Below are 25,087 nucleotides of genomic sequence, written 5' to 3' on the forward strand. Positions count from 1 at the left end.
GTACAGCCACTTTGGAAGGAGTTTAGCAGTTCGTACAAAGCTAACCACTGTCTTAATATATGATCCTGGAGTCAGGTATTTACCCAAATTGTTTAAAATATGGCCATATAAAATCTGCACATGAATATTTATATCAGATTTATTTACAATTGATAAAAACTGGAAACAACTCAGATGTTCAGGTGAGTGAATTAACTGTGGTATATCTGTGTAATGGAATATTATTTAGCATTAAAAAATGTTCTACCAACCATAAAAAGGAGGAAATTTAAATGCATATTGCACAATGAAAAAAAGCCAGTCTGAAGAGGTTACATACTGCTTGATTCCAACTATGTGCCATTTTGTAAAAGGCAAAACCATAAAAACAGTGAAAATAGATTAGTGCTTTTTTTCTCTATCCCCTAGTGGTGGGGACAGAACTCAGGGCCTGGTGCATGTTGGGCAAGTGCTCTACCACTGAGCTACACTCCCAATCCTCATCAAGGGTTAATAGGCAAGAACAGGACTAAAAAGGTAAAGCTCAAGCAATTTCAGGGCAGTAAAACTACTCCACATGATACTGTAATGTGAATATATAACATTATACATTTGTGCAAACTCATAAAACTATACAATAAAATAAGTGAACACTAAATTATCTACCTCAGTGAGAAAAAAAAATGTATTGATATCAGTTAATTAATTGTAATAAGTATATCACACTAATTCAATAAGCTCATCATAAGATAAACTATGACATGGGGTTGCAGGGGTGGGGGGAGGTCATGTACAGGAACTCAGTTCTAACTGCTCCATTTCCTGTGATGATAGCAGATGCAATATGAAAAAAGGGTCAGAATTCAAGAACTGCCAAATCTGCGCCAGATGTTCCATTTATTTTCCCTCTAGTATCTGTCAGTCAGAATTCAAAACTTAGAAGTTGGTATCAATGAAGATAGAGCTTCAGGAAAAGCCCTCTGGTTAAGGCTGGAAGAGGGAGGAAGAGTGGAAAATGAGTCTTCAAACATTCGGAGAGCATGGAAAATTGTTTTTCCTTTTTCCTTTGTTCACTCCCATTACAGTGCCTGAGCAATTATGTGGTGATACAGGGACCCAGAGACTCAAAACTGAAGGAGGGGAATCTTCCTTTCCATTTAGATCAGCTCTGATCCCCCAAAGCAGGACAATTCAATATTTTTTTTTCTATATACCCTTTTATCACTTGCCCCAGACACAAGCACACAGTAGGAGAGGATACATAAAAGGTCCAGCTTTCTCATAACAACCTGAAAAGGAGAGCCCAGAGAGCTGGTAAGTACCAAGGAGAACATAGAGGGAGAAGGATTCAGGAAAGTGACCACAAGAAGTTGTTTATGAACCCTCACATTGGACTCCTCACACTGTGCACATGTGGAGTTAAACAGCATGTAAATTTTAAAAAGTCAACTACAGGACAGACCACTGCCCAAGTTCCAAATTGGTCACTGAGTCGAACACATAAGGGACTGACCTGAACCAACATCATCCCCTAAATTATGAACGCTTTGTCAGAACTTGAGGCCTGAATATAACCAGGACAACTGCCTGCTAAGAGAAAATATTGATATTCAACACTAGAAATAAACAAGACCCAAATCTGCTAACATAATATTCAACATATCCATGATGTAGTCAAAAAGCACTAGGTATAAGGACAACAACAATAAAGCCCATGAGAAGAAAATCAACAGACTACCAAGGCCAAAATGACAGAGATACTGAAACAATCTGACAAAGACTTTAAAAACAGCTACTATAAAAATGTTTCACAAGATAAAACAAATGAAAGGACACAACAAACAGCAAAGACATAAAATACAAGGAAGAATCAAGTGACACTTTTGGAACTGGAAAATATAAAACCAAAAATCTGTCTTAAGTTCCAAAGTGGGCTCAATACAATTATGGAGATGACACATTAAAAAGTCACTATACTTGGTGACAGATCAATAGAAATTATCCAACCTGAATAGAGAAAAAAATATGGAAAAAAAACAACAGGGTGAGCCTTGGGAACTTGAAGGCTTGAAGGCAATAATAAAATATCAAACATTTGGAGTCACAGAGAAGTGATACTGAAAAACTATCTGATGGAAAATCATCCCAAATTTTATGTACACATAAACCTAGAGACTCAAAAATTTCAGAAAATTTCTCCAAAAGAGTAAACACAAGAAATCATTGCCCAGATACATCACAGTTACATTGCTGAGAGCAAAACACACACACACACACACACACACACACAAAACCATGAAATGAGTTAGAGCCAAACAGTACATTATCTACAGAGGAATAAATGGCTCAAATGACCACAGACTGCTCATCAGAACTCATGATGTGGGAAGTGTTGGAAAAAAGAATTTTCATCCCCAGATCCACCAAAAATGCCCTTACAAAAGAAAAGGAAGACATTGAGAGAACAGGGATATTATACAAGGAAACTGTATGCTATTGGAACTAAAGGAAGAGAAAATGTGGTAGATATCTGGAAAATGTAATCAATTTATGTATCTCTTCAGTTTAAAATGTATTTGAAAGTGGAAGCAAAAATTATAACATTGGATTGATGGGATTTTTGATGAATATAGACATAATACATAAAACAACTATAACATATCAAAATTTATGGAATGTAGCCAAAGCAGCGCTTACAAGAAGAAAATAAGAAAATAAGCAAAAATCAGTGAAATTGGAAACAGAAAAACAATAGAGTAACTTAATGAAACCAAGCACTATTTCTGTGAAATGGTCAACAAAATTAATAAATTTGTACCAAGGCTGACAAAAAAGAAAAAAAAATTAAAAGTCCAACATCAGGGGAAAAAAAGAGGGAACAGCACTATAAAAATGACTGACATTAAAAGTCTAGCACATGGGGCTGGGGGGACTGGAGGAGCACCTGTCTAGCATGCATGAGGCTCTGGGTGAAATCCCCAGTGCCACACACAAAACAGTAGAGCACAAGAACACTACGAACAACTCTCCTCACACACATGACAGCTCAAGAAATGGAGCCAATTTTTAAAAATCACAAACTACTAAAACTCATCTAAGATGAACACAAATGACCAGATTAGTCCAATAACCATTAAAGAAAGTGAAATCATGGTTTAAAAATAAAAATCCCATACCCCACTTTTCTGAGAGAGTTACCTAAGCCCAGTTGGCTCTACTGTAGAATTACACAAAACGTTTTTAAAAGGAATAATGTTAATTCTATACATTCACTTCTAAGAGAGCAAAAGAGAATACTTCACGACTCATCTTATGAGGCCAGCATTACCCTGATAAAAAAGCCAAACGAAGATAAGAGGAAAAAAAGAGAAGACAACCACAGGCCGATAACCCTCTTTAACATAGATGCAGAAATTCTCAACAAAACACAAATCAACTGGTCTTGGTGGCACTGAGGCAGAAAAATCAAAAGTTAATAAATATTAACTTTAAAACATTTCGAAATAAAACATAAAAAGGACTGGGGATGTGGCTCAGTGGTAAAGCACCCCTGGGTTCAATTTGAGCACTACAAAACACACACACACACACACACACACACACACAAACAAATCAAATCCAGAAACATATAAAAAATAATAATCCATGATCAAGTTGGGTTGATTTGAGGAATACAAGGATTCTTCAATCTTCAAAAATTCATCTGTATCATTCACCACATTAATAGTCTCAAAAGGAAAAACCACATGATTTTATCAACTGATGGAGAAAAAGCAATTGACAAAATTCAATAACCAAGATCAAACTCTCAATACACTTAAAAGAACCTTCCCCAACCCAAGAGAGAACATCTACAAAAACCTACAGCTGACATCACACAAACTGGTAAAGAGTTGAATGCTTTTTTCTATAAAATTGGGAAAAAGTCAAAGATGTTCACTTTTGCCAATGCAGTTAATCAAGAAGGGAAGGACAAAAGAAGGAAAGAGAAAGGGAGGAGAGAAGAGAGGGAGGGAGGCAAAGAAGAAGTCCCTATTTGCAGATATGATTACTTACATAGAAAATCCCCCAAAATCTATCCCTCTAAAATAGTCCTAGAATGAGAGCTTACCGAGAATGTGAGATATAAGTTAGACAAATAAAATTTAATTGTATTTTTATGTACTAAAAACGGAGTACTGGAAACTGAAATTACAGAAGTAATATTTCCATAGCACAACAATTAAAAAGGAAAACATGTCGAACAAATCCAACAGGCCTAATGTGCTAAAAAATAATGTGCTAAAAAAGTTCATGAAAGAAACCAAAGAAGATCTAAAGAAAACACATACTGTATTCATGAATTAAAGACTCCATGTAGTAAAAATGCTGATCCTCAAATTCATCTATAAATTCAAATCAATGCCAAACAAAATCCCAGCAATTTTTCCTATCAATATAGATAAATTGATCCTAAAATGTATATGGAAAAGTAAAGATATGAGAATAGCTAAACCAATTTTGAGGAAGAACAAAGTTGAAGGAATCACACTACCTGAATGGCACAATACCCAAACGCATTTGGCCATTAAAATGGCAGAAAAACAAACTGTGATACATCCACATGATAAAAAGAAATGAACAAATCTAATCTCAAAAAATTACATTTTGTATGATTTATAGGAATCCTATACATTCTCAAAAAGATAAAACTATAAAGACAGAAAACAAATCAGTAGTTAGGGATACAGAGAGGGCATGACTACAAAAGGAGAGCATGAGGAAATAGGGGGAGACGCATCTGTTCTAAAGCCTAATTGTGTTGGTAGTATGTGAAAATTCATAGAAATGTATACACACTACACAGTGCTAAAATAATAAAAGGATACAAATGCATAATCATAATACAAAATAGAAAATGCCCAGAGATAAAATTGAGACAAAAGTGTTGCAGAAAAGAAATCCACAATGCACAACTTTGGTAGAAAGTGCAGAAAGGAAAACAGGCTTTGAGAGGAAAGTAGACTTCAAAGGAGCACAATTTGCTTATGTGGAAACTGGAGAGACCATGTAGGTGAAAAGCATGAAGAACAGAACAAGAAAGATGATTTCCATATTAATTTCCAGCAATGGATTCCAAGAGTATGATGTATAAAAATTGTTTTTTATGTTTGCTAAGTCGCCACACATGAAACTTTTTAAATTAATTCTTATATAATTGAAAAAAAAGATTTATTAGGATACTGTTCAAGTCGCTCAGAATTTTTTCCTGTAAACTGCATATTAATTACAGGAGTACAATTAGCTATCTTCAAGGCCTGTTAGTAATGCCATGTTTCTTGAAAGCCTGGTATGTGCAGCAGACAAAAGTTGAAATGCACAAGCTGAAACATGGAGGATGGAGGAACACAGTCCCTGCCCCTTTTCCCTATATACCTAGCTCCAAAGGGACTAGTGTGAAAATTTTCTGGTAACTGACTTATTTTCAGTTTTTTATAATATCTCCAGTGATACTTGACAATTTATTATTGGATGTTTGATACATTTTCTTTTCCTGTTTTTAAGGACAGAAATAAACCAGTAGCATTCTGATCATATTAAATTGTACCATTATTATGATTTCACTTTGCCTTATTAAGCTTTGCCATTATATAATATATGGTTTTTAGGTCTCCCAATGACTTTTTCTATGGAATGTAAACAAATAAAACTTTATTGTTTTACTCTTTACTTACAGGTACATGAAAAATCTTAACCTTGTAGTGTGTCTGTATCTCAAGTATTTTTTTTTTTTTTTTGGCAACAGGAATTATGGGATTTTTGTCAATGATATTCTTTGATATGGGATGCAAGACTTTATGTAGTAAATGATTACATTATAATCCAACATTTTACAAGTTAATATAAATCTTTGCTTTCCTTTGCCAATTACTTACTAGTTGTGGTATACATTACACATTTATTTCATTTTATAACAGATTACATCTTTTAAGTATCTATTTCAGATATTCTTGACCCTGACATTTTAATTCATCCGTTTTCATTTTTATTAATTAAATACATTTGGAGCTTGCTGGAAGGGCCAAAATGTAACTTTTTGGTTTAACTGTCAATCCTAAAATTCTTCACCACAGTTCAATGATCTACTTTAGAAATGTGAATTGCATTACAAAATACTACATTCAAATTATTGTTCTTAAAATAAGTTCTCCAATTTTTGAAATGTCTTATTTTATATCATCAAATCTTAATATTTTAATTCATTTATTTTTTTAAGTTTTTTCAATCATATACCTTCAAATCCATTCAAGTCTATTTTATATTAGTAATAATATACTAATATTAGTTTTGGACTTCCTAAAATCTCAAATGTTTACTTCTATCTCCTAAGAGATATAAAATTTGGCCAATACTAGAATGATAGTCATATTTCTAACTATCATGAATCTATTTTCAAAGTCTACAAAGGACTGAAATGGTTCTTAATCTTCCTTTTTAAAACAATATTGTAAATTCTGTATTTTAGATGTAAAAACCATACTAATAATCTTTAGCCCCACTCCCACTTTTTTGAAACACTAATATTAATGCTGAAATCCGGCTTCCAATAAGGGAAAGTCATTCTATCTTTCATTATGGTCTCTATTCTGCAGGTCTTTATAATTCTGTGATATTCTTATTATCCAAAAATATACTACATATACAGATAACAGTACCATTATTTTTCTTCTTGATAATTTGTGTCATTTTTTCTGTCAGATCTGTTTTGCTTACTATTGGTGCAATTAATTCTTTGCTCAACTACTTCTTTTATTAACGTCTCTAAGGACAGAACATTTACATATTTAATACTACTTTCTTTCACAATCAGAAGTTCTTCCTCCAATAAAAGCCTGTTCTTACAGTGATTCCATACTATATTCAGTTTACCTTTATTTACATAACTAATCTCAGAATACATGCTGGTTCACAAACTTTCTGCTGAAGTAGAAGTTCTGATGATCATGGGAGATGATAGTTTTTCTTGACGTTTTCATCATGAAACATTTGCCCACTAGATACACAATTCTGTTTTGTTTTCTTCTTAAAGTGTATTGTGTGGGAATTTTTAAATCAGATTTACCACTTTTTTCTTGTAGCATGCTCCAAATATTTATTAAAACAGTAGTTTTACATATTCAATACTCCATTCTCAATTATAATACTCACATCCGACACTGGAGATCTAAGTCAAAACTGTAACATATGATCTCTCAATACAAACTAGATCAAGTAAAATGAAGAGCTTTTCTTCACATTCTCAGAAATTGAAATCAATATCCTATTTATGGTAGATCTCATGTTAAGTAGTGGGAAAATATACTGCTAAAATATGTGCTATACCTTAGATCAAAAATATTTTTATGAAAACAAAGTGATGCAAGTCTACCAAAAGTGCATACAACCTGGTACAGATTTGGTGGCTCTTCGGGCATTTAAAAGTTGAACAAATTGTCTAGTTTGTTTTAATAGCTTGCTTTTGTTCCAAAACTTGTATTTTAATAGCTTGCTTTTTGTTCATTCCTTTTCTTATTATGCATATACTCCAAAGGAAAAAGCATTCTAGTATAACTAGTACTGCAATAAATATAGTTGGTATATTTAAAATACCTAAAAGTTCACCCTATGTGAAATGTCCTAGTTTTTTCATGAAAACATCTGTAAGTAATTATTGTATAAAATCCTGAAAGAACTAAAGAACTTTTAAAAACCTAGACTGCAATTCTATATATTTTGTTATCTGAAACAAATTCTATAACAAGAGCCATCTTCTTTCACAAGATTCCACTTTTCCAAGTATATTTTTATATTTCATCCTTTAAAGGACTTAGTATTCTAAGAAGTGCATCTTTAAATCACCAATGAAAAGACATGATAGAGCATAATTCAATATTTGTAAAAATATTTTTACATGATGCTTGTTAAATTTCTATCAAATTTAAAGAGGTGTATTTTTATTTTCCTATTTATTAGACTCAAAAGAAATGCATAAAATCCCTCTAAACTAGACAATTTATTCAGTTTTGAAAAGCCTGAAGAGCCATCAACTCTGTATCAGGTTGTATGCACTATTGGTGGATTAGTGTCACTTTGTTTTTCATTAAAATAATTTTTATCTAAGGTACAGCACATTTTTAATAGATTTTTTTCCACTGCTTAACATGAGATTTACTATAAATATCAGATGTTCTTTCACAGATTTGGTGATCTTAATATTAAAAACACATCACTGATGCTCTATGCCTTGAGCTGTCAATCTGAATGAAAATGACAACATTAAAAGCATCATCACTAACAGATTTCTTAAATTAGCTGCCAATACTATCAATTACATATTTTGCTGTTATTTTAGACATGAGCTTGTCATAAGCACACCATTTGCCACTATCTTCTCTAGCTAGCAAAAAAAGCAAAGTGTTCTTTGACAAAGAACATCAATCAGTAGAGCAAAGAAATCTGGGTTCAAACGTAGATGGAGATATTTATCGAAACTGTGCCTTGGAGGCGAAATATTTAACCACCCCCCAGACCTCAATATCATCCTGGAGAAATGGTTGAGAGGATTAAATGAAATGATGCACAGAAAGTACTTAACACAGAGCTTGGCACATGCTAAGGGCAAGATTTTAGTAGTTAATGATGAAAATGATTTCCTAAAAAGGATTTCACCAACCAGTCCCAGCAGTTATCAGATGTCAGAGACATGCTTGACACATCTGCTATGCTTTCCTTTCCCAGATGCTGTCTTTCCTTCTTTACTATTCTATGCTCTATGGTCATGGCCTCCTCAGTGAGGCTTTGGGTAACGTTACCTTTAAGAGGTTCATTAGGTGGCACTCAGAATACCTGAAATGGAAGCTATGTTCTCCACGCTCCTCTTTCACACATGTTGAAGTTTCCAATTGCTCTTGCTTGAAATAAATTTGCAGGAAGCTGCCTTTACTCTACACTAAGCATAGGAGAGAAAAATGGCCAGTGTCTCTGGGGAATAATTAACAAAAGACAGTTTGTTTCATCTTCATGATAAAATACAGCATCCCTACTAAAAGGCAAATTCATCATTCCCCGAAGTTAAATAGAATGACACTTTAAAAGTAATTCCAGCTGATTAAATTTAGGATTCTGAAAAAAATTAATTCATGAATATACTCTGAATCTTTCATTTGATTTTAAAATGTATAAATGTTCATTTAACTTTGAGCCCTTGCCTCTCAGTGTTCTATTCTGAGCTAGTCAAACAAGTGGTAGCAGGCATGCTGGGCTCAATAATACTGCCTCTCATATTTAAATACTCTATTTCACTTGGATTGCAAATTAAAGACAGTCTCCTGAACACTGACACATTTTCAATGATTGATTTTGTAAAACGTGTTGATTTTTCCTACACTGTTTTGCCTCTGTGTGTGTCAACTTTGGCCTTCTTTTCTTGCTCCTTTGCAGCATTGCTGTGTCTTTGAAGCCATTGTCTGCCTGATATGAAAAGTGTACATTAAACTCAAGACTAATTACATAGACAGAAAATTCTGAATCTCGAACATAAAATACCTACACCCACAACAAAAGCTTCTGACTATGTACAGAACCCTTAGTCAAACCTTCTACTGACTTAGATCAAAAGAAATTCCAGGGCTGGGGATGCAGCTTAGTGGTAGAGCACTTGCCTAGCACGTGCAAGGCCCTGGGTTTGATCCCCAGCGACACACACACACACACACACATACACACACATGCGCGCGCGCACAAAGACATTTCAATGATTTCTGTTGTGTTTACAGTTCTTTGAAAATCTGAACTTCTACATGGTTTCTTATATACATCTGTCAATTGATCTAGCAGTAAATACCATCTTTTTCCCCAACAAAAGTTTATACTTGCTATTAGGCCTATTTCAATTAAATCCTATTCAGTATAACTATTTTATGCTAAACATAAAACTTGCTCTTCTTAGCACAATGTCAATTTTTAAAAAGTACTCCATACTATTGCATTAGCAGAGTAGACTTTTCCCAGTGAAGCCTACAATCTATGGATTAAGCACATGATTTCTTATATTTTAAAAATGCTTGGAAATTCTTGAGAAAAGAACAGATTCTTTTCCCCCAAACTCCTCCAAATATACAAAATAATGTCTCTAAGTCTAAAAGTTATAGGCCTTACAGACAGACTATATATTTTAACTTAGAGATCACAAAATTTAGTATAAATAGACCACCTATTTATTGGGAAGGTGATTTTTACTTTTCCATAACAGACTGGTTCTACAGTTAATTTACAAATCCTTTTTTAAAAACTAATATGCAAAAAATACTCACTAATATGCAAGGCCATATTTAAGAACTTTAAGACAGACTGCCTATAAGGAACCTACTACAATACATGTAAGTGTGCTCTCACCAAAGGGCAGGATGAGGGGGTTTGAAAAGACAGTACGCAGAGAGTTAGCATATGAAGTAATGAGCTGAGCACTGTGAGAAAGCATACTACAGAAACAAAGCAAAAAGTTATGGATGCTCCCGCTTGCATCTTTAGCATGACAGAATTTCCAGAGTTGTACTTTGTTTTCCACAACTAGTCCTAGCAACAGAACTCCTAGTTTCCAATCGACCTAGTTTAAGTATTCTGGCTTTTGCCTATCTTTTTGTGAGACCACCCCTTCTCTACCTCTAATTGTACAGCGCATGCAGTTACCAGTGCAGTAAATGCACCACATATAACCACACCAGCATTTTGGGAAGTCCTGCAGTGACTACCACTGCACTTCTACATGGTTTCTTATATACATCTGGCTAATTAACCAGCCCAATGCTGGATATAAAAATGTAAGTTGCTTGAAAATGTTTCAGAATGGGAGGATGAGGAGGAGGAGCAAAAGTAGTCATACTCCTCCTCTTCAGAAATGGCCACAATACCTAAGCAGAACAGGTTGGATTGAGGTCTGCACATGAGCCAAAGCTTAGAATTTCATTGCCTTTGTTGGCGCATGTCACTTCTTTAATTAATGTCACTTTCTCTGGTTTAATATCAGAGCAAGTGACAAGAGTGGTTCTGGATGAATTGTGTTTTCCGAGGACTGTATGGCACACTCTCCTGCAGTCTGACAGAGGGACGTGCCAGTTTTAGTTGGCAGTTGCAATGCACCAGCTTTAGTTTTAGTAGTTTAATTTGTGGCAGTTATATGTTTTGAATACGTTGAAGTATTCACAACGGTCTCATGGAATCTGTTCCATAGATAAAGTTTACACAGTGGAAAAGCAAAAGCAATGGCTATATGGCGATTAGAAAAAGCTGCTCTTGCCCACAGCTGGTCTTACAGGCATCCCTGTAAATTCAAGAGCATTTAGGCAATATGATTGAAGTGATCACAAGGAATGGTTCCCTCTTTTTATTTTTCATTTTTTGGTGGGGGGGGGGTTTCTATAGTGGGTGTGAGACAATCACAAGAAATATGATGTTTAGAACTCAATTTTATGCAAAATCCATTATTCAAGAAGCAAAGTTTATATACATGATAGACATGCAATGAAATAAGTGTAAGAACAGGAAGTTTTATTCCTTTTGCATTAAGTTGGTTCTAACATTTTTGGTAAGCTAAGTTTTTGTTGATAGGAAAATTCAGAAGGGCTTTCGCATTGAGGTGAAAGGACTAAACTTTTTTCTTTGGTTTGTTAAAGATCTTTCAGTTTCAGGTTGAAATACTCTGAAGGTTTTTATTTGGATTTTTCCCTTCATCATCTTCCTTATATACTTTGTGAAGCTCCATCAGTTCATGGTGAGAAGAGCTGCCACCATGGTGTTCTTCTAAACTTCGCCTGCCCTTTCTAAATTTAGGGTTCTTTACTGCAGCAGGTTGAAGATCTGGCTTTGATTGCACCTGGCTCTGCTGGAGAATAGAAATATTCATCTCCACTGAATACACGCTGCTTAAGTGCTGGAGGCACTTGCAGGAGAGTAACTCTCATTGGAAACTTCATTACAATACTTTCTCTTCCCTACATGAAGTAGTAATTCTCATTCACCAAAGATAGAATTTTGCCTGACACAGCCACAGGAGTTCCTGTTTGACTTTCAAAATTAATCAACCTCTAAGCTGGAGTAGAAATGGCATGTCCTTTAACCTTAAGCACAAAAAGCTCTCAACAGACTGTAGTTTTTACATCCCTGGATGGGAGTTTGGGCCCCTGATACTTAAACTTGATTCACATACTGGGTTTCTGGCATGCTTTTGCCCATACCCATCTGCTAGCCTGGCACAGTGCCCATTCAGAAGGTGTGATGCCAGTTTCAATAGGGCATAGGTGCCAATCAAAGATGGGTTTGGAGGGGCAGCATGCAGAACGCAGCAAAAGTCAGTCTTTCTGCCAGAAGATCCTCCTGTTATCATATAATGCCAATGAAGGGCCACATGCTTCATTGCTTGGGATCACATTGCATCTGTAGATGTTTCTGGCCTTCAATGGATGTCTTTCCACAGAATCTTTTCCCTCAATTGGAGATATTAAAGAAAAGATCAGTCCACCTGGTTATCTTTTTAAAAGAAACAGAAGTCTTTAACAATAATGATGCAATAATTGCTGTGTTATCTGTCTTTTCTCCTAAAATGCTCTTCCATATAGAACACAGTATTTAGGAAAAACATAATCCATGTAATGGAGCTGTAAGGGAAAAACATTCTGAAAAAGTACTAATTGCAAAACCAAGAATCTAAACAGTATACAATCCATAGCACCTTTGTATCATTAAGTGTAGATGGCAAATTTTCATTATTCAGATAGCTAATTTCTAGTGAATTCTCTCATTTACAGCTTTAAAGTTTCTTAATCTTATTTATTTTATAAACATAGATATCCCTGTGTCTTAAAAGGAGGAACATACCTCATACTATTTATTCCTCTTCTTCCTTATCTAAAGAAACAAAACCTAAAACACTTTAGAAGCAGAAGTCTATCCATATTTCATAAGGAAGCCAGAAGCTCTCAAAAGCTGAGAATTCTTTTATTGTATGGCAATAGAGGTGAGCTCATTTCATGAAGAAGAAATGTCCCCATAGCAATAAGTTTCAAATTAAAAAACCTTGAACACTGTAAACAGTTACAAGATAGTAACAGGTGCAGTGGAAGAGACATAACATATAAATGCACAGAAGAATGAGATACTTTATAAGCCTTCCCTTAAGGCAAGAGTTTGACAGTAAAAATGTTGAAAATGAAGAAACATAATGTGAAATATGTTAAAAAAGAGGTCAGACATTTTTAAAAAATGAAAAACAGAAGCAAAGGCTAAGCTTTATGAGAACTTTCCCTTTTTAATAGAAAGGACCCAAAGTTTCTTAAATACTTAGATTTTTTAACTTACAGGTAAAAGAGCAAGTCGCACTTTTAAAACTCAAAATTAACAGTCAGTGGAGAACACATACAAAATGAAAATACATATTGTAGGGACTTTAATTTCTTGTCTATACATCCAAGAAGTATATTAAATTCATAAAAATTCCAAATGATTTATCTTTTGAGTTAATAACACCTATTGTCTATACCTTCATCTGAGAACTACTTATACTACAGCTTCCCATAGAAATCATCCTTATTTTCAGTTACTCTTTTTCTCCCATAATACTGCTTGTCTCAAAGCCTTCTATATAAAACACTGCCAAAATAAAATTTAATACTGAAACGTTTAATAAATCAGTGTGTGTTACAATAACTCTACCTTGTTCCTAGCTTTACACTGGGTTCCTCTGAACATTATTCTGTATACCTTAAAAAAATCAATCTACTAGTTGGGAAGTCCAGGCAAGAGGATCCCAAGTTTGAGGCCAGACAGGGCAATTTAGACTGTGTCCAAATTAAAAAGTAAAAAGGTCTGGTGATATAGCTCAATGATAGAGCACCCTTGGGTTTAATACCCAGGTCAGTACTATCTAAAAAAAAAAAAAGAAATCAATCCATCACAGTCAATTTTTCTATTTCTTTATAAAAAAAATTTTTCCTTACCATTAAAACAACTTAATTTTTTATAATTTCTAAAATACCCCCTCCCCAAAAAGTTTTCTTCTCTATTTATAAAGAGAAAAATTGGGCTATTCTGACAACATAACTCCCAAAATGTCTGATAGTCCCTGGGATAAAGTCTAAACACTCATCCACAAAGAAATGATTCAGTCTTAAGTCTTCCCTGTGGTTAGCTTCATTTATAATGTGTTCTCCTTTATACAAGATAATGCTATTGATGTACTGTCAATGAAGCATATGCACATTCTTTCAGATGATGCCATGATAGTTACCTTGCCTTGACCTTTCTTATGACTATGGGTACTCATCTGTAAGACTGCACACTGGATTAAGGGTGACATCTATAATTGCAGAAGAGATCAAGGCCAACTGGCTTGTGTGGATTAAGTACCCTAATCTCAGTCTCAATTCCTTAAGCAAATAATTGAACTCTACCCTGGGCTTAACATTCCAAAGAGAGTAACTGGTCACTACTATGCCCAACTTCAAAAAACTAAAACTTTCATAGGTAAATCATATCTAGTTTCACTCATATGACAAGATTGCAAAGAAACCTGGCTGAAGTTTATCCTGTAGTTCTGTTTTTATGGATTTTAAATAATTTCTGAAGTTTATCTTTCTTATCTGAAGCAGATTAGTAATAGTTTAAATGAGAACTTTTCACCCTCCCTTATTATGCCACTAGAGTAAATTTTAGAGGGGAAGCAGATAGGTTGATGAGCAAAACCTCCTGAAGACCCCTGTGGATGTTCTCTTTGTCCTTAGCTTTATCACATTAGTAGCCAACTCTTCTAAATCCATAACAGGATAAACAGAAAATCCTTCTAAGGAAGGTCTTTGTCACTATCCTAATCCACTCTAGCACGAGATATTTAGAATGGGAAATTCTAAACAAATAAGTAAATTACATTTATTAAATGCTTACTAAATTCCAAGTCTTTCTCCCCCCCCCCCCCCCCCCAGTGCTGGGGATTGAACTCAAACTGAGCTATCTCCCCAGTCCTCCAAGTTCTTTAAACACCTTATTTAATCCTCACAATTATTACTAACACAATTATACAAAATAGAAACAAAGACTCCAAAAGATTAATGAAGTGAAAGTCACTCCTATTTTAAGTGGCATAGTCAAGTCAGAATTCGACTCAAATTTGCCTAACACCAAAAAAACCCTGCTCTTGTTATGCAGTTCTCCCTAGGGTTACGTGGCTCTACCTTATACATAGCATTAAAGAACTCAGACCTTCAGTTCTGTTTCCCTGGAGTTTTAGAAACTTTTTTCATATGTGATACTAAAATGACAGCAAGTTTCCCCATACCCTAAACCAGATTCCTTTCTTCCTGCCCCCACCCCTTTCATACACAAAGAAAGAACCTTGACTTTGTTCTTGTATTCAGACTTCCTTTTCCCTCTTAAAACTACTTCTATTAATGCTACAGGCACATCATTTCTGAGTCAAGAGTAAACACCAAACTTCTCTGCCCTTTCCCCTTTCCTGTAAGTTGCAGATTACTGAGAGGCCTGGGCTATTGATCTCAAAGCTAGAGGACAGTTGTACATGCACAATGAGTTAGACACAGCGGCTAGTTTCTTCTCAGCCTTAGGCAACAAATGCTGATAAAGTGTCCTCCAAAGCAGTGTATCTGAAAAGAATATCTGAAAAGAATATAGCTGGACACAAAGTTATTAAGGAAAACTTGAAAATGACTGCTTCTTAATTTATATACAGGAAGTGATGTGAACCATGGTGAACTGCAGAAAGCAATGTAATTTCTTACATAGTTTCAAAAATAATAAAAAATAAGTCTAATGAAGTAAAACAGATTCTATGATTCACTGGCACCACTTTTTGTAAAATAATGACATCTGGAATATACAGTTTTATTATACATTTTGAAGCATAGAGCCTTTTTCTCAAAATAGCTAAACATTTCTTTAAAGGCTTTCCCCAATGGTGTGTACTTACTAATCTTCCCAGGATCCAGGTTCTAAAATTCAGATAGAAGGCACTGTATAACATTGCACTTTGAAATATGATTAAAGTAAGTATTATTTTAGCAATAAGAAAGAATAAAAAATATATATATGACATGAGCTTTGACTGAAAGAAGAACGGACTTTTCTGTATTTGAATAGGAACAAATAAATCTCATGCCTAAGGAAAGACATTCCCTTTTCACAACCAGGAATCAAACAAGTAGCATGAGTAAACATGTATACATACATTTACAGACATAATAATCTTAAACATGCACCTGAAGTTAAATACATATTAATACAAATATTTATATTTTAAGAAGCAAAAAGGGTAAGATCATTATAGTCAATGCTTTTCTCCAGTTCTTTGAAATTACTCAAGTAATTTAAATGTTAGAAAACTAAAAGTATAAGTGATAAGCTGTGGGAACCACGGCCAAAGCTCAACCACATCAGAAAGCATCTACTTGACTTCATATCTCTGACTTTGAGTCAAGACAGTACAGAGATATTCACTCTTTGCTATAAAAGAGAATTAACTAATTCCAAGTCTCAAACAACACTTAATTTACAGGGACTTGTACTCTTTCTGGACTCCAGGTAGCATGCGTTTTATCTGCATTATCCTATAAGGTATCCCACAGGTGGTACTGGGCCCTTGAGACATGCTACCTGGATTTTGAAGACTTTCACTAAAAAAGTAAAATATTTCACTATTTTTATATTAACATAATGAAATGATATTTCGGATATGTTAAACCTAATAATTTGTTGTAATAAAATTTCACCTGTACGTTTTTTTTTGTTTCCTAGAAAATTCTAAATTGCATATGTGGCTCACATTACATTTCTGTTGAACAGTGCTGTCTGGGTCACTCAACATCATAGCATTTTTCAAGCAAGCTAAAGCCCTTTAAAAGGGAGAAACTTCACTTAGTCCAGGCGATTTTTCTGGGCTGATCTTATCTTTCCAATAAAATTATAAGGGTAACAAGCAGTTGCTTATTAACTGAATTTCATTCATTCATTCAAAACTGTAATCTTAACCTTATCAGAAGAGGGTCTCCATCTTTCATGATCCATGCAACAGGTTTGTTTGGAAATATCTGATAAGGACCCATAGAAATAGTTGTGAGTCAATACTTTTAGGAGACTTTACCCTTGTAGTTTATTTGTTGCTGTCTTGATGCTGGGGATGGAACACAGAACCTTTCACATGCCAAGCAACATTATACCACAAAATTATACTACTCCCCAGCCCTAGGGTATTTAAAAGAAAAAAGTCACTATTATTCATCAAAGCAAATCTTGCAATGGAAACCTTCCTCATTCCAGATTTAAAAAAAGCCTGAGTGATCAAAATTTTAAAAATGTAAATGCATGGTAAGAGTACAACCAACCAGGATTCCCTACCTGTACCAAAGAACAAACAAAACAATTTGAGTGTCTATTTTCTCAGGTATCCAAAGAATGGAACATAACTAGTATCACTCTAGACACACAAGAGAGAAGTTAATTGATTCCATGCAATAGATGCTGGTTATTAAACCTTAATTCTCCACTGGAGCACAGGTATGAATTGTTTATAGACTTTTGTATCTACCTAAATATTAATAATTAAGATTCACAAATAGAAAGTGTTTATATTTACACAATTGTGGTTTCTGAGCTATAAAAAGTGTGTGTCCAGGAAAATAAGTTTTCAAAAATAAAAAAGCATTCATATTTTGTTTGGCAGATTATATAACTATGCTCTGAAAAGAATTCAAAGAGTCATTCAGGAAAACATGGACAATAAGGAGTCATGTCTTGAACCTAATGTTAAGTTAATGTACTAGACAATAACAATCTTTAAGTTACTTAATAAACATCTATGAATTCTACTTTATTTCAGAGTTTCAATTTTTGAAAATATCATCATCACAGTTATAATCACATAGATAAAAATATTTGGTAATTTACAGTTAAACTTTACCTAAATATATCAATCCAAATCCTCCAGAGCCAATCATCTTGCCTAGTACCCATTGTTTTCCTTCCACATCATCCAGAACTTTGCCTTCTGGAAGTGGAACAGGAAGTTTGTATTTCCCATTTCTTCTTGGTGGCATCGCTCCTGTTGGCATAAGGGGTGAGATAAATGGTTAAAAATAAAAACAAACAAAACTGTAGAGTTAAAACACTTTTCCCAAAATGTCTTCTCTGAGGAATTTTCCCAGTGTCCCAGAAATTAAGATTCAGTAGTCAATTCAACTTGGGGAAACTCACCCACTATATTCAAATTAGAAATTCACATATATTACAATTTTGAAATCTAAGAAGTTATTAAAAACCAAAAACAACCAATCTATTGAATTTCATTTTAATTAATGTTTCAAATATTCCTTTAGGGAGTCTATAGTAACACTACCAAATAGAGCTTAAGAATAAGGAGTTAACAATTTTCAACAACAAAGAGAAAATAAATTTCATATATGTGCAAGCACTTCCTTAAGAACGTTGTGTCTTCAGTCACTAGGAAAAAAATACAGCTTTGAATTAGAAAGACATAGAAAACCATAAGGTTCATTGTTACCAATCAAGCAAATCATCTGAAGGAGTAGGTATTCAGTAAATATTTGTTTAATAACCAAGGAATTTTCATGGATATATAATTTAGGCCCCCTGGTAAGTTTCAGGGCTGGCAGGCTACTGTTTTCTTGCCTTCTTCCCCTCTCCTCTTCCCATCCTCAACATGAAAAACAGCCCTGTCTTAGGTGGCTCTAAGATGGTATTCCCAGTAACTCCAGAGGCTGAGGCAGGAGGATCACAAATTCCAGCCCAGTCTGGGCAATTCAGCACCCTGTCTCAAAAATAGGAGAACTGGGGATTTAGCTCCATGATAGCACACCCCTGGGTCAAATCCCAGGTATCGGTTAAAAAAACAATAGAATATAGTTATATACCTGTCAATAAGGACCAGATCTGAGCCATGTGACTTTCGTCAATTATTTGTAATTGTACACAAGTTAGAATATTTCACAGAGGGAAAATTTGAGTTGAAAAAGAACTTTAGGATGAAAAAATATACCAGCATAAATACCTGAAACTAATTTAAATGTGCAAGTAACCATGATCCTCTAAGTATTTCTAAATAATTTTTAGCTCAGTTGGTAGAGTGTTTCCCTCGAATGCACAAGGCCCTGGGTTCAATCCCCAGCACCACGGGGGAAAAAAAAAATCCTAATTTTTAAACTAAGAATTTTGGATAGAGAAATGATGTATAAATACAGTACACATAAACCATAAGGATTTTTTTCCTATACCTTCCTATTTTCCATACGAGAAAGTAAGTATCTAAGTATCTGCTCCTTTTAACAGGTTTTTTTCCCCCCTTCACCTATTCAATCCAGTGCCCTGTCATTTACTCATCAGTATCAAAATCCCAGGTATAACGAAGGAACACAGTACAGTTCCTGAACAATATTAACCTGTCCTCCTGGTAGACACACAAAGGAAGCCAGGAATTCGGTCAACCATCACTAAGGCACTGTATCATAAAGTAGGAAAAGTTTTATCTGGGGTTCCCCTTCACCAGCACATTATGCATACAGATGCCCAGGAGGAATTTAATAATTTAAAACTTTGAAGTCTTTGAAAAACAACTGTTGAGTATGGCATAATTCTAATTAAGTAGACAAACACAAGTTTCATGAAAGGCGATGATATCAGGGCTTGACACACAGGAGACCTGGTGTCCCAGGGGTAAGCAGAGGCCTCTTTCAAGGCCAGGCCCTGACACGGGTGTCCCTTCTGCTTCTGGGTCACTTCCCTTCATCATTAACGAAGAGCTAACACGAGTTTCCGGGCACAAGCCGGTACCCTGGGGCTTCAACCCCAGCCAGGGCCGGGCTCCGGGCCGGGGAGGCCACTGGCCCCAGAGCCGCCCACCTGCCCCGCGCGCCCCCTCCTCAGAGGCCGCTGGCCCTGCGCGGGCGCCCGCCCGAACCCCGCCGGAGCCGCCGGCACCTGCACGCCAACTTCCCGCCTCCAGCTTCTGCGCACCCCAAAAGAAAACTCCGCGCTCCCCGCCTAAACTCCACCCCTGCTTTCGGCAGACGCTGGAGCCACGAAGGGGACGCTGGGTTCTCACTCCGAGTTGGGAAAGTCAGGAACCCACCAGCGACCCCCCGCCCCAGGCTGGCCCAGGGACGCGCCCCCGCCCCACCGCCGAGAGCAGGAGACTGACCCGGCCTCGGTGTCCGCCGCCGGCCACGCGCCGCCCGCCGCCTGTGCTCGCGGCCGGGTGGGGCGCGGCCTCCAGTCCCGCGCGCTGGCGGCCCGCCAAGGGGCCGGGCTGACTCATCTGCGCCGGGCGCCGCCCCGAACGAAGCACAGAGCGGCTAACAGGCCGCGCCTGGCGCCTTCCTGCAGCGGCCTGTGCACGCCCAGGGGAAGCCGAACAGGTGGTGGGGCTAAATCAGAAACTGGACCGAATTGTTTCCATCCACCCTCGCCTGCCCGAGCCGGCCGAGGAGCCTTCAGTTCAGTGTGGGGTGGAACGATGTGTACTTTGTAGGAAATGTTAGGTCTTCTGCACCGGGTCTTGAGCACCTTCCAGATCAAGCAACAAGTCCTTTTCCAGCACTCACCAAGCACTAGTTACCCTGCACAAGCCCTCTGGAACACGAGAGGTGGGTGAGAGCCTTCAAATCTCAAAGGCACATAGGCCGTTCCCTCGTGGGATAATCTTAAGAAATGTAATTACCAAACTTCAGCTGTTTCATCTATGCAATGGAAACCACATTACTAAGTTAAAAGATTATTGATTATAAAGATATTTTGACAACTGGGAGAAATATATTGACTTTTTTAACACTTAAGGACTCATAAGGAGCTTATAGTATTTTAGAACACACCAAACAAATACTCAGAAAACAACTATTAAACAATACCTTAACACTCTACATAGGAAAAGTCAATAATTGCTTAGAATGTAAATACTGAAAGTAAAATTGCAGCCCTTCAAGGACTTGGATGAAGTAAGGAATTGAAACTTCTTGCATTAAGCAAACTGTCACCAAAATGAAAGACAGCATAAGACATTAAAAAAATAAAAAAACTAGATGCCACAGATATAAAAGCATTTTTTTTTTACACTCTGAAATATATTTTTATTTAAAATCCAAGTTTAACTAGATGTCTGTCCTGTATTTTTATTTGGTGCATTTGACAACTCTACATCTAGATGATGTTTTCATTAATTTGATGGTGTTAAAGGTCATTATTTTATAATAGCAAATGTACGGTATCTATTGGAACTCCATAGTCATTAATGCTAAAAATTCCTAAAGTAACAATTTGTGGAAGATTCAAACGTTGACTGAGAGGGAGTTGGTGATTTTAGGGTGGATGGATACCTTGGAGTGGAGAAATAGATGGAACCCTGTTTTGTTGGCCAAATAAACATGTAGGCCAGGAGAATAAGATGGCTAGACTGACCCAGTGTCTTGGTCTGTACTATTAATTTTCCCTGGTAGAATAGGAACTTTGTTAATATATTTAATTTTATTTATACATTTAAAAAGAAAATCAGATGGTCAGAAGACAGGTGATTCCCTAGGAGCCAGAGTGAGGAGGGCACAATGATGGTTATTGAAAACTCTTGCATGGAATGATATAAGTGAATATATATATTTATTTATATACATACATGTATATACACACACACACAATATACACACTGATTAAATTGTATGTGTGTGTGTATATATATATATATATTCAGTGCATTTGAGAAGAACATGCATATATTGTTTTTATGCATCAAGTCTTCTACAATGTCATTTAGATCAAGTTTGTTGTTAATGTTTAAGTCTATATAACATTCTTGCTGATTTTCAGTCTACTTGTACTAATAAATACTGGGAGAGGAGTACTGAAATATCTGATTACGCCGTGGATTTCTGAATTTCTTTTTGCAGTTGTATCAGTTTTTGTTTCATGTATTTTGAAGCTCTGCTATTAGAGACCTAAGAATTTTAAACTTCTATTTTCTCTTGTTGAACTGATCCATTATCCTTTATCCTTTATGAAATGACCTTCTTTATCCCTCAAGTTAGTCCTTGCTCTAGAATATACTTTGTCAGACATTAATGGAGCCACTGCAACTTTTTCTCTTTCTCTTTAACCCAGGGTCTTATGCATGCTCAGCATGTGTTTTCCCACTGAGCTATAGCCTCAAGAAATGATGGCAAGCATCTCTGATTGGGCACAAATGGTGTGGAGTTCTTTTTTAATCGAGTTTGTAGACAATACCATTTCCAAGCTTTTATTTTTAATGTATTTGTGCCTTTATACTTGGAGTTTTTCTCATATATATCTTATAGTCAGAGTCTATAAAAGCATTTTTAAAGAGACTTAATGTATAGAAGTTTTGCCCTTAGAGTCATCATACACTAATTCATCAATGCCCATTCTTATTTTCATAAAATATACATGTAAGGATAGTACTGGTTGCTTGTCCTAATATCCATATGGAGTACTCACCCATCCCCCCCCCACACACACATTCTAAATATGCTCAGATTTCTACCACTTTCCCAGGTTACTCTCTTTGGGAGGATCCAGATCCAGCACCAGCCAGAGCAGATTATTCAAAAATCCTCTTTTCAAGCAGTATGATTGTAAATCCTGTTAACCTTCAAAATATATCCAGAATCCACCACTCAACCAACCACTCCTGCTACCATGATTCTGGTCCAAGCCATGGTCTCTTGTCTGGAAAACTGGTACTCCCCTAAATGCTGTCCTGTTTTCCTTCTACTCCCTCAGTCTACTTAGAACAAACAGCCAATTTACCCTTTCAGAAGCTTATTTTAAATAACTCCAGTACTTGAAACAGTTCAGTATCATTCTAATTTACTCAGTGTAAACTCATCCTTACCATGATCTAAAACAGCATTTTTCAACACAGGCACTATTGATATTCAGACTAGAAAATTCCTTATGGTGGAAAAAGGAAAGAAAGAAGGTGGAGAGGTAAGCTGTCCTGCACATGGCAGGGTCTTCAGCAGTACCCACTAGCCCTCCCACTGTCCCTTCCCCCAACACCTCCAGCGCATTATAACAACCAAAATGTCCCCAAATGTTACCAATTTTGCTAATTTGTCCCTGCTTGAGAACAACTTACCTTGGATAATCTACCTATTCTGCATCTCCCCGGTCTCTTGGTCTATTTTTATTCTCTCCAAACACCATGGCTTCCCTGCTGTTCTTGAGTGCTTTGCCTTTTCCTCCCTCCTGGACCACTCTTCAATCTGGTATCTGTATGGCCTACTGCATAACTTTCTCAGGTCTGTATTCAAAAGTCAACTCAGTGAGACCTTTCCTAACCACCCTACCTGAAGTTTTAACCCATCTACAGCATTTCACAGCCCTTCCTTTTATCCCACTAGCACTTTCTACTGCACAGCAATGTATTATACATTTTGCTTATTTATTTTGAGAACACACAAAATAGTCTTCTTCCGTAAACTGCATGCTTAATGAGAGAAGGCAGCTTTTTTTTTTTTTTTTTTTTGCCTGCTTAGTCACTACTCTATCCCCAGAACCTAGAATGATTATAAAAAAGAAACCATGTTCTTCTTGTATCATGGTGGCCTCATTCCCATTTCCAGTGATTGCTTTAGACAATAAGTAGTAAACGTGTCAGACAAGGGAAAAAGAGGTGAAAATTTTTTCCTGAACACTTTCTAGAGAGGTTTCTTTTGGGCTTTCTTCTGACTATCATGACTAGTTGGCTGCAGTCATCTTGTGACCTTAAGGGTAGGAGAAAGTACAAGTTGGATGTACCAGGAATGGCAGAACATTCCAAATACAATGTTAGAACACTTGGTTACCCACAAATACCAAAAAAAGAAAGATAGAAAAGCAAAAAGCTTCATACTACACCTCCAGATTAATGTGAAATTGATTATACACATAACTCTGAACACAAGAACTTAAACTATAAAAACCTTTGCAAGAAAACCTAAGAGAAAATCATTGTGATACTTAAGTTTGTGTACTTAGAAAGTATAAAATAATTAAACAAACCTGGAAACCTAAATAAAGGCATGTATTAATTAACTGCTTCAAAATTAAAAACTTTGCTCTTCAAATAGTTAAGATACCAAGAGTTGGCAAGGATGTAAAGCAACTGTGACTTTCTTATATTGCGGATGGTACCATCAGTTTGGAAAATAATTCGGCAGTTTCTTGTCCAGTAGACCTCCCTTAGTCACAGAGGATATGTTCCAGGACTTCCAGTGGATATCTAAAACCATGGATAGCACCAAATCATGCTTTTCCTATCCATACATACCTATGATCAAGTTTAATTTATAAATTAGGAGGAGTAAGAGATTAACAACAATAAAAAACATTTATAATAATATTATAATTAAAAAGTTATGAGAATGTGGTCTTGCTCCCTCTTGAAATATCTTCTTCTATTTGTTAGGTAGTAGTTAGTAATGAGCAGTGAAATGTGAACCAATAACAGCAGGGTCAAAGGGCTTCTTTGAATTGCCTTTAATGAATATTCACGTAATTTGTTAAATAACAGGTATACTAACCCTGAGACTAAACCAATGGAAACAAAGAAATAAGAAAAAAAAAAAAAAAAAAAAAAAAAAAAAAAAAAAAAAGGTCCATGGGGCTAACTACTGACAGGGTCTACTGAGGTCATTGTAAAGTTAGATTTATGGCTATAGGTTTCTTAAGGTATCTCAGAAGGGAAAGCATATTAGTGGCACAGGTGCACTAAGGTAAAGCCTGCCTGGTCATTGAGCCCAGCACCCATGTTAAGGTAAGCTTGATTTGTACCTGAAGCCACCCTGAATACAATAGTCACCATGACAGTTCCAGAGAGGATGTACATGAAGGAGATGAATATCTCTTTAGTAAAAACTGCAGAAGGTGGACCCCAGTTCTCCTGGTAAACAGCGAACAATAATAGATTTGGAAGAAGCATTGTTTCCTTTGTCATTGTCTGCTGAGAGATGACCCCAGAAAGAGAGATAGAGATCAATCTTTCCTTGAGTCTTTCTTTACTTTAACTCATAATAAAATTCTCTTGCTTGAC

The 25,087-nt window shown here is 36.0% G+C and overlaps 1 protein-coding gene across 7 annotated transcripts in view; it reads right to left on the bottom strand.

Annotated features, from left to right (window-relative positions):
• The window catches only part of VRK2 (VRK serine/threonine kinase 2), a gene marked incomplete at its 5' end in the record, with an annotated part of 141,219 nt that extends 120,921 nt beyond the window's left edge, over positions 1 to 20,298 (bottom strand). For 5 of the 7 annotated variants that reach the window (XM_079110471.1, XM_079110469.1, XM_079110465.1 and 2 more), the window contains one exon: positions 17,957 to 18,107. In XM_079110471.1, the coding sequence (XP_078966597.1) occupies positions 17,957 to 18,107 (151 nt within the window). Of the gene's footprint in view, positions 1 to 17,956; positions 18,108 to 20,209 lie in introns of those variants that run through there. The other 2 variants (XM_079110467.1, XM_079110466.1) reach the window with 1 other exon arrangement.
• Between the last annotated feature and the right edge of the window lie 4,789 nt (positions 20,299 to 25,087).

Source organism: Sciurus vulgaris, assembly GCF_902686455.1.
Source record: "Sciurus vulgaris genome assembly, chromosome: 14".
NCBI lineage: Eukaryota > Metazoa > Chordata > Mammalia > Rodentia > Sciuridae > Sciurus > Sciurus vulgaris.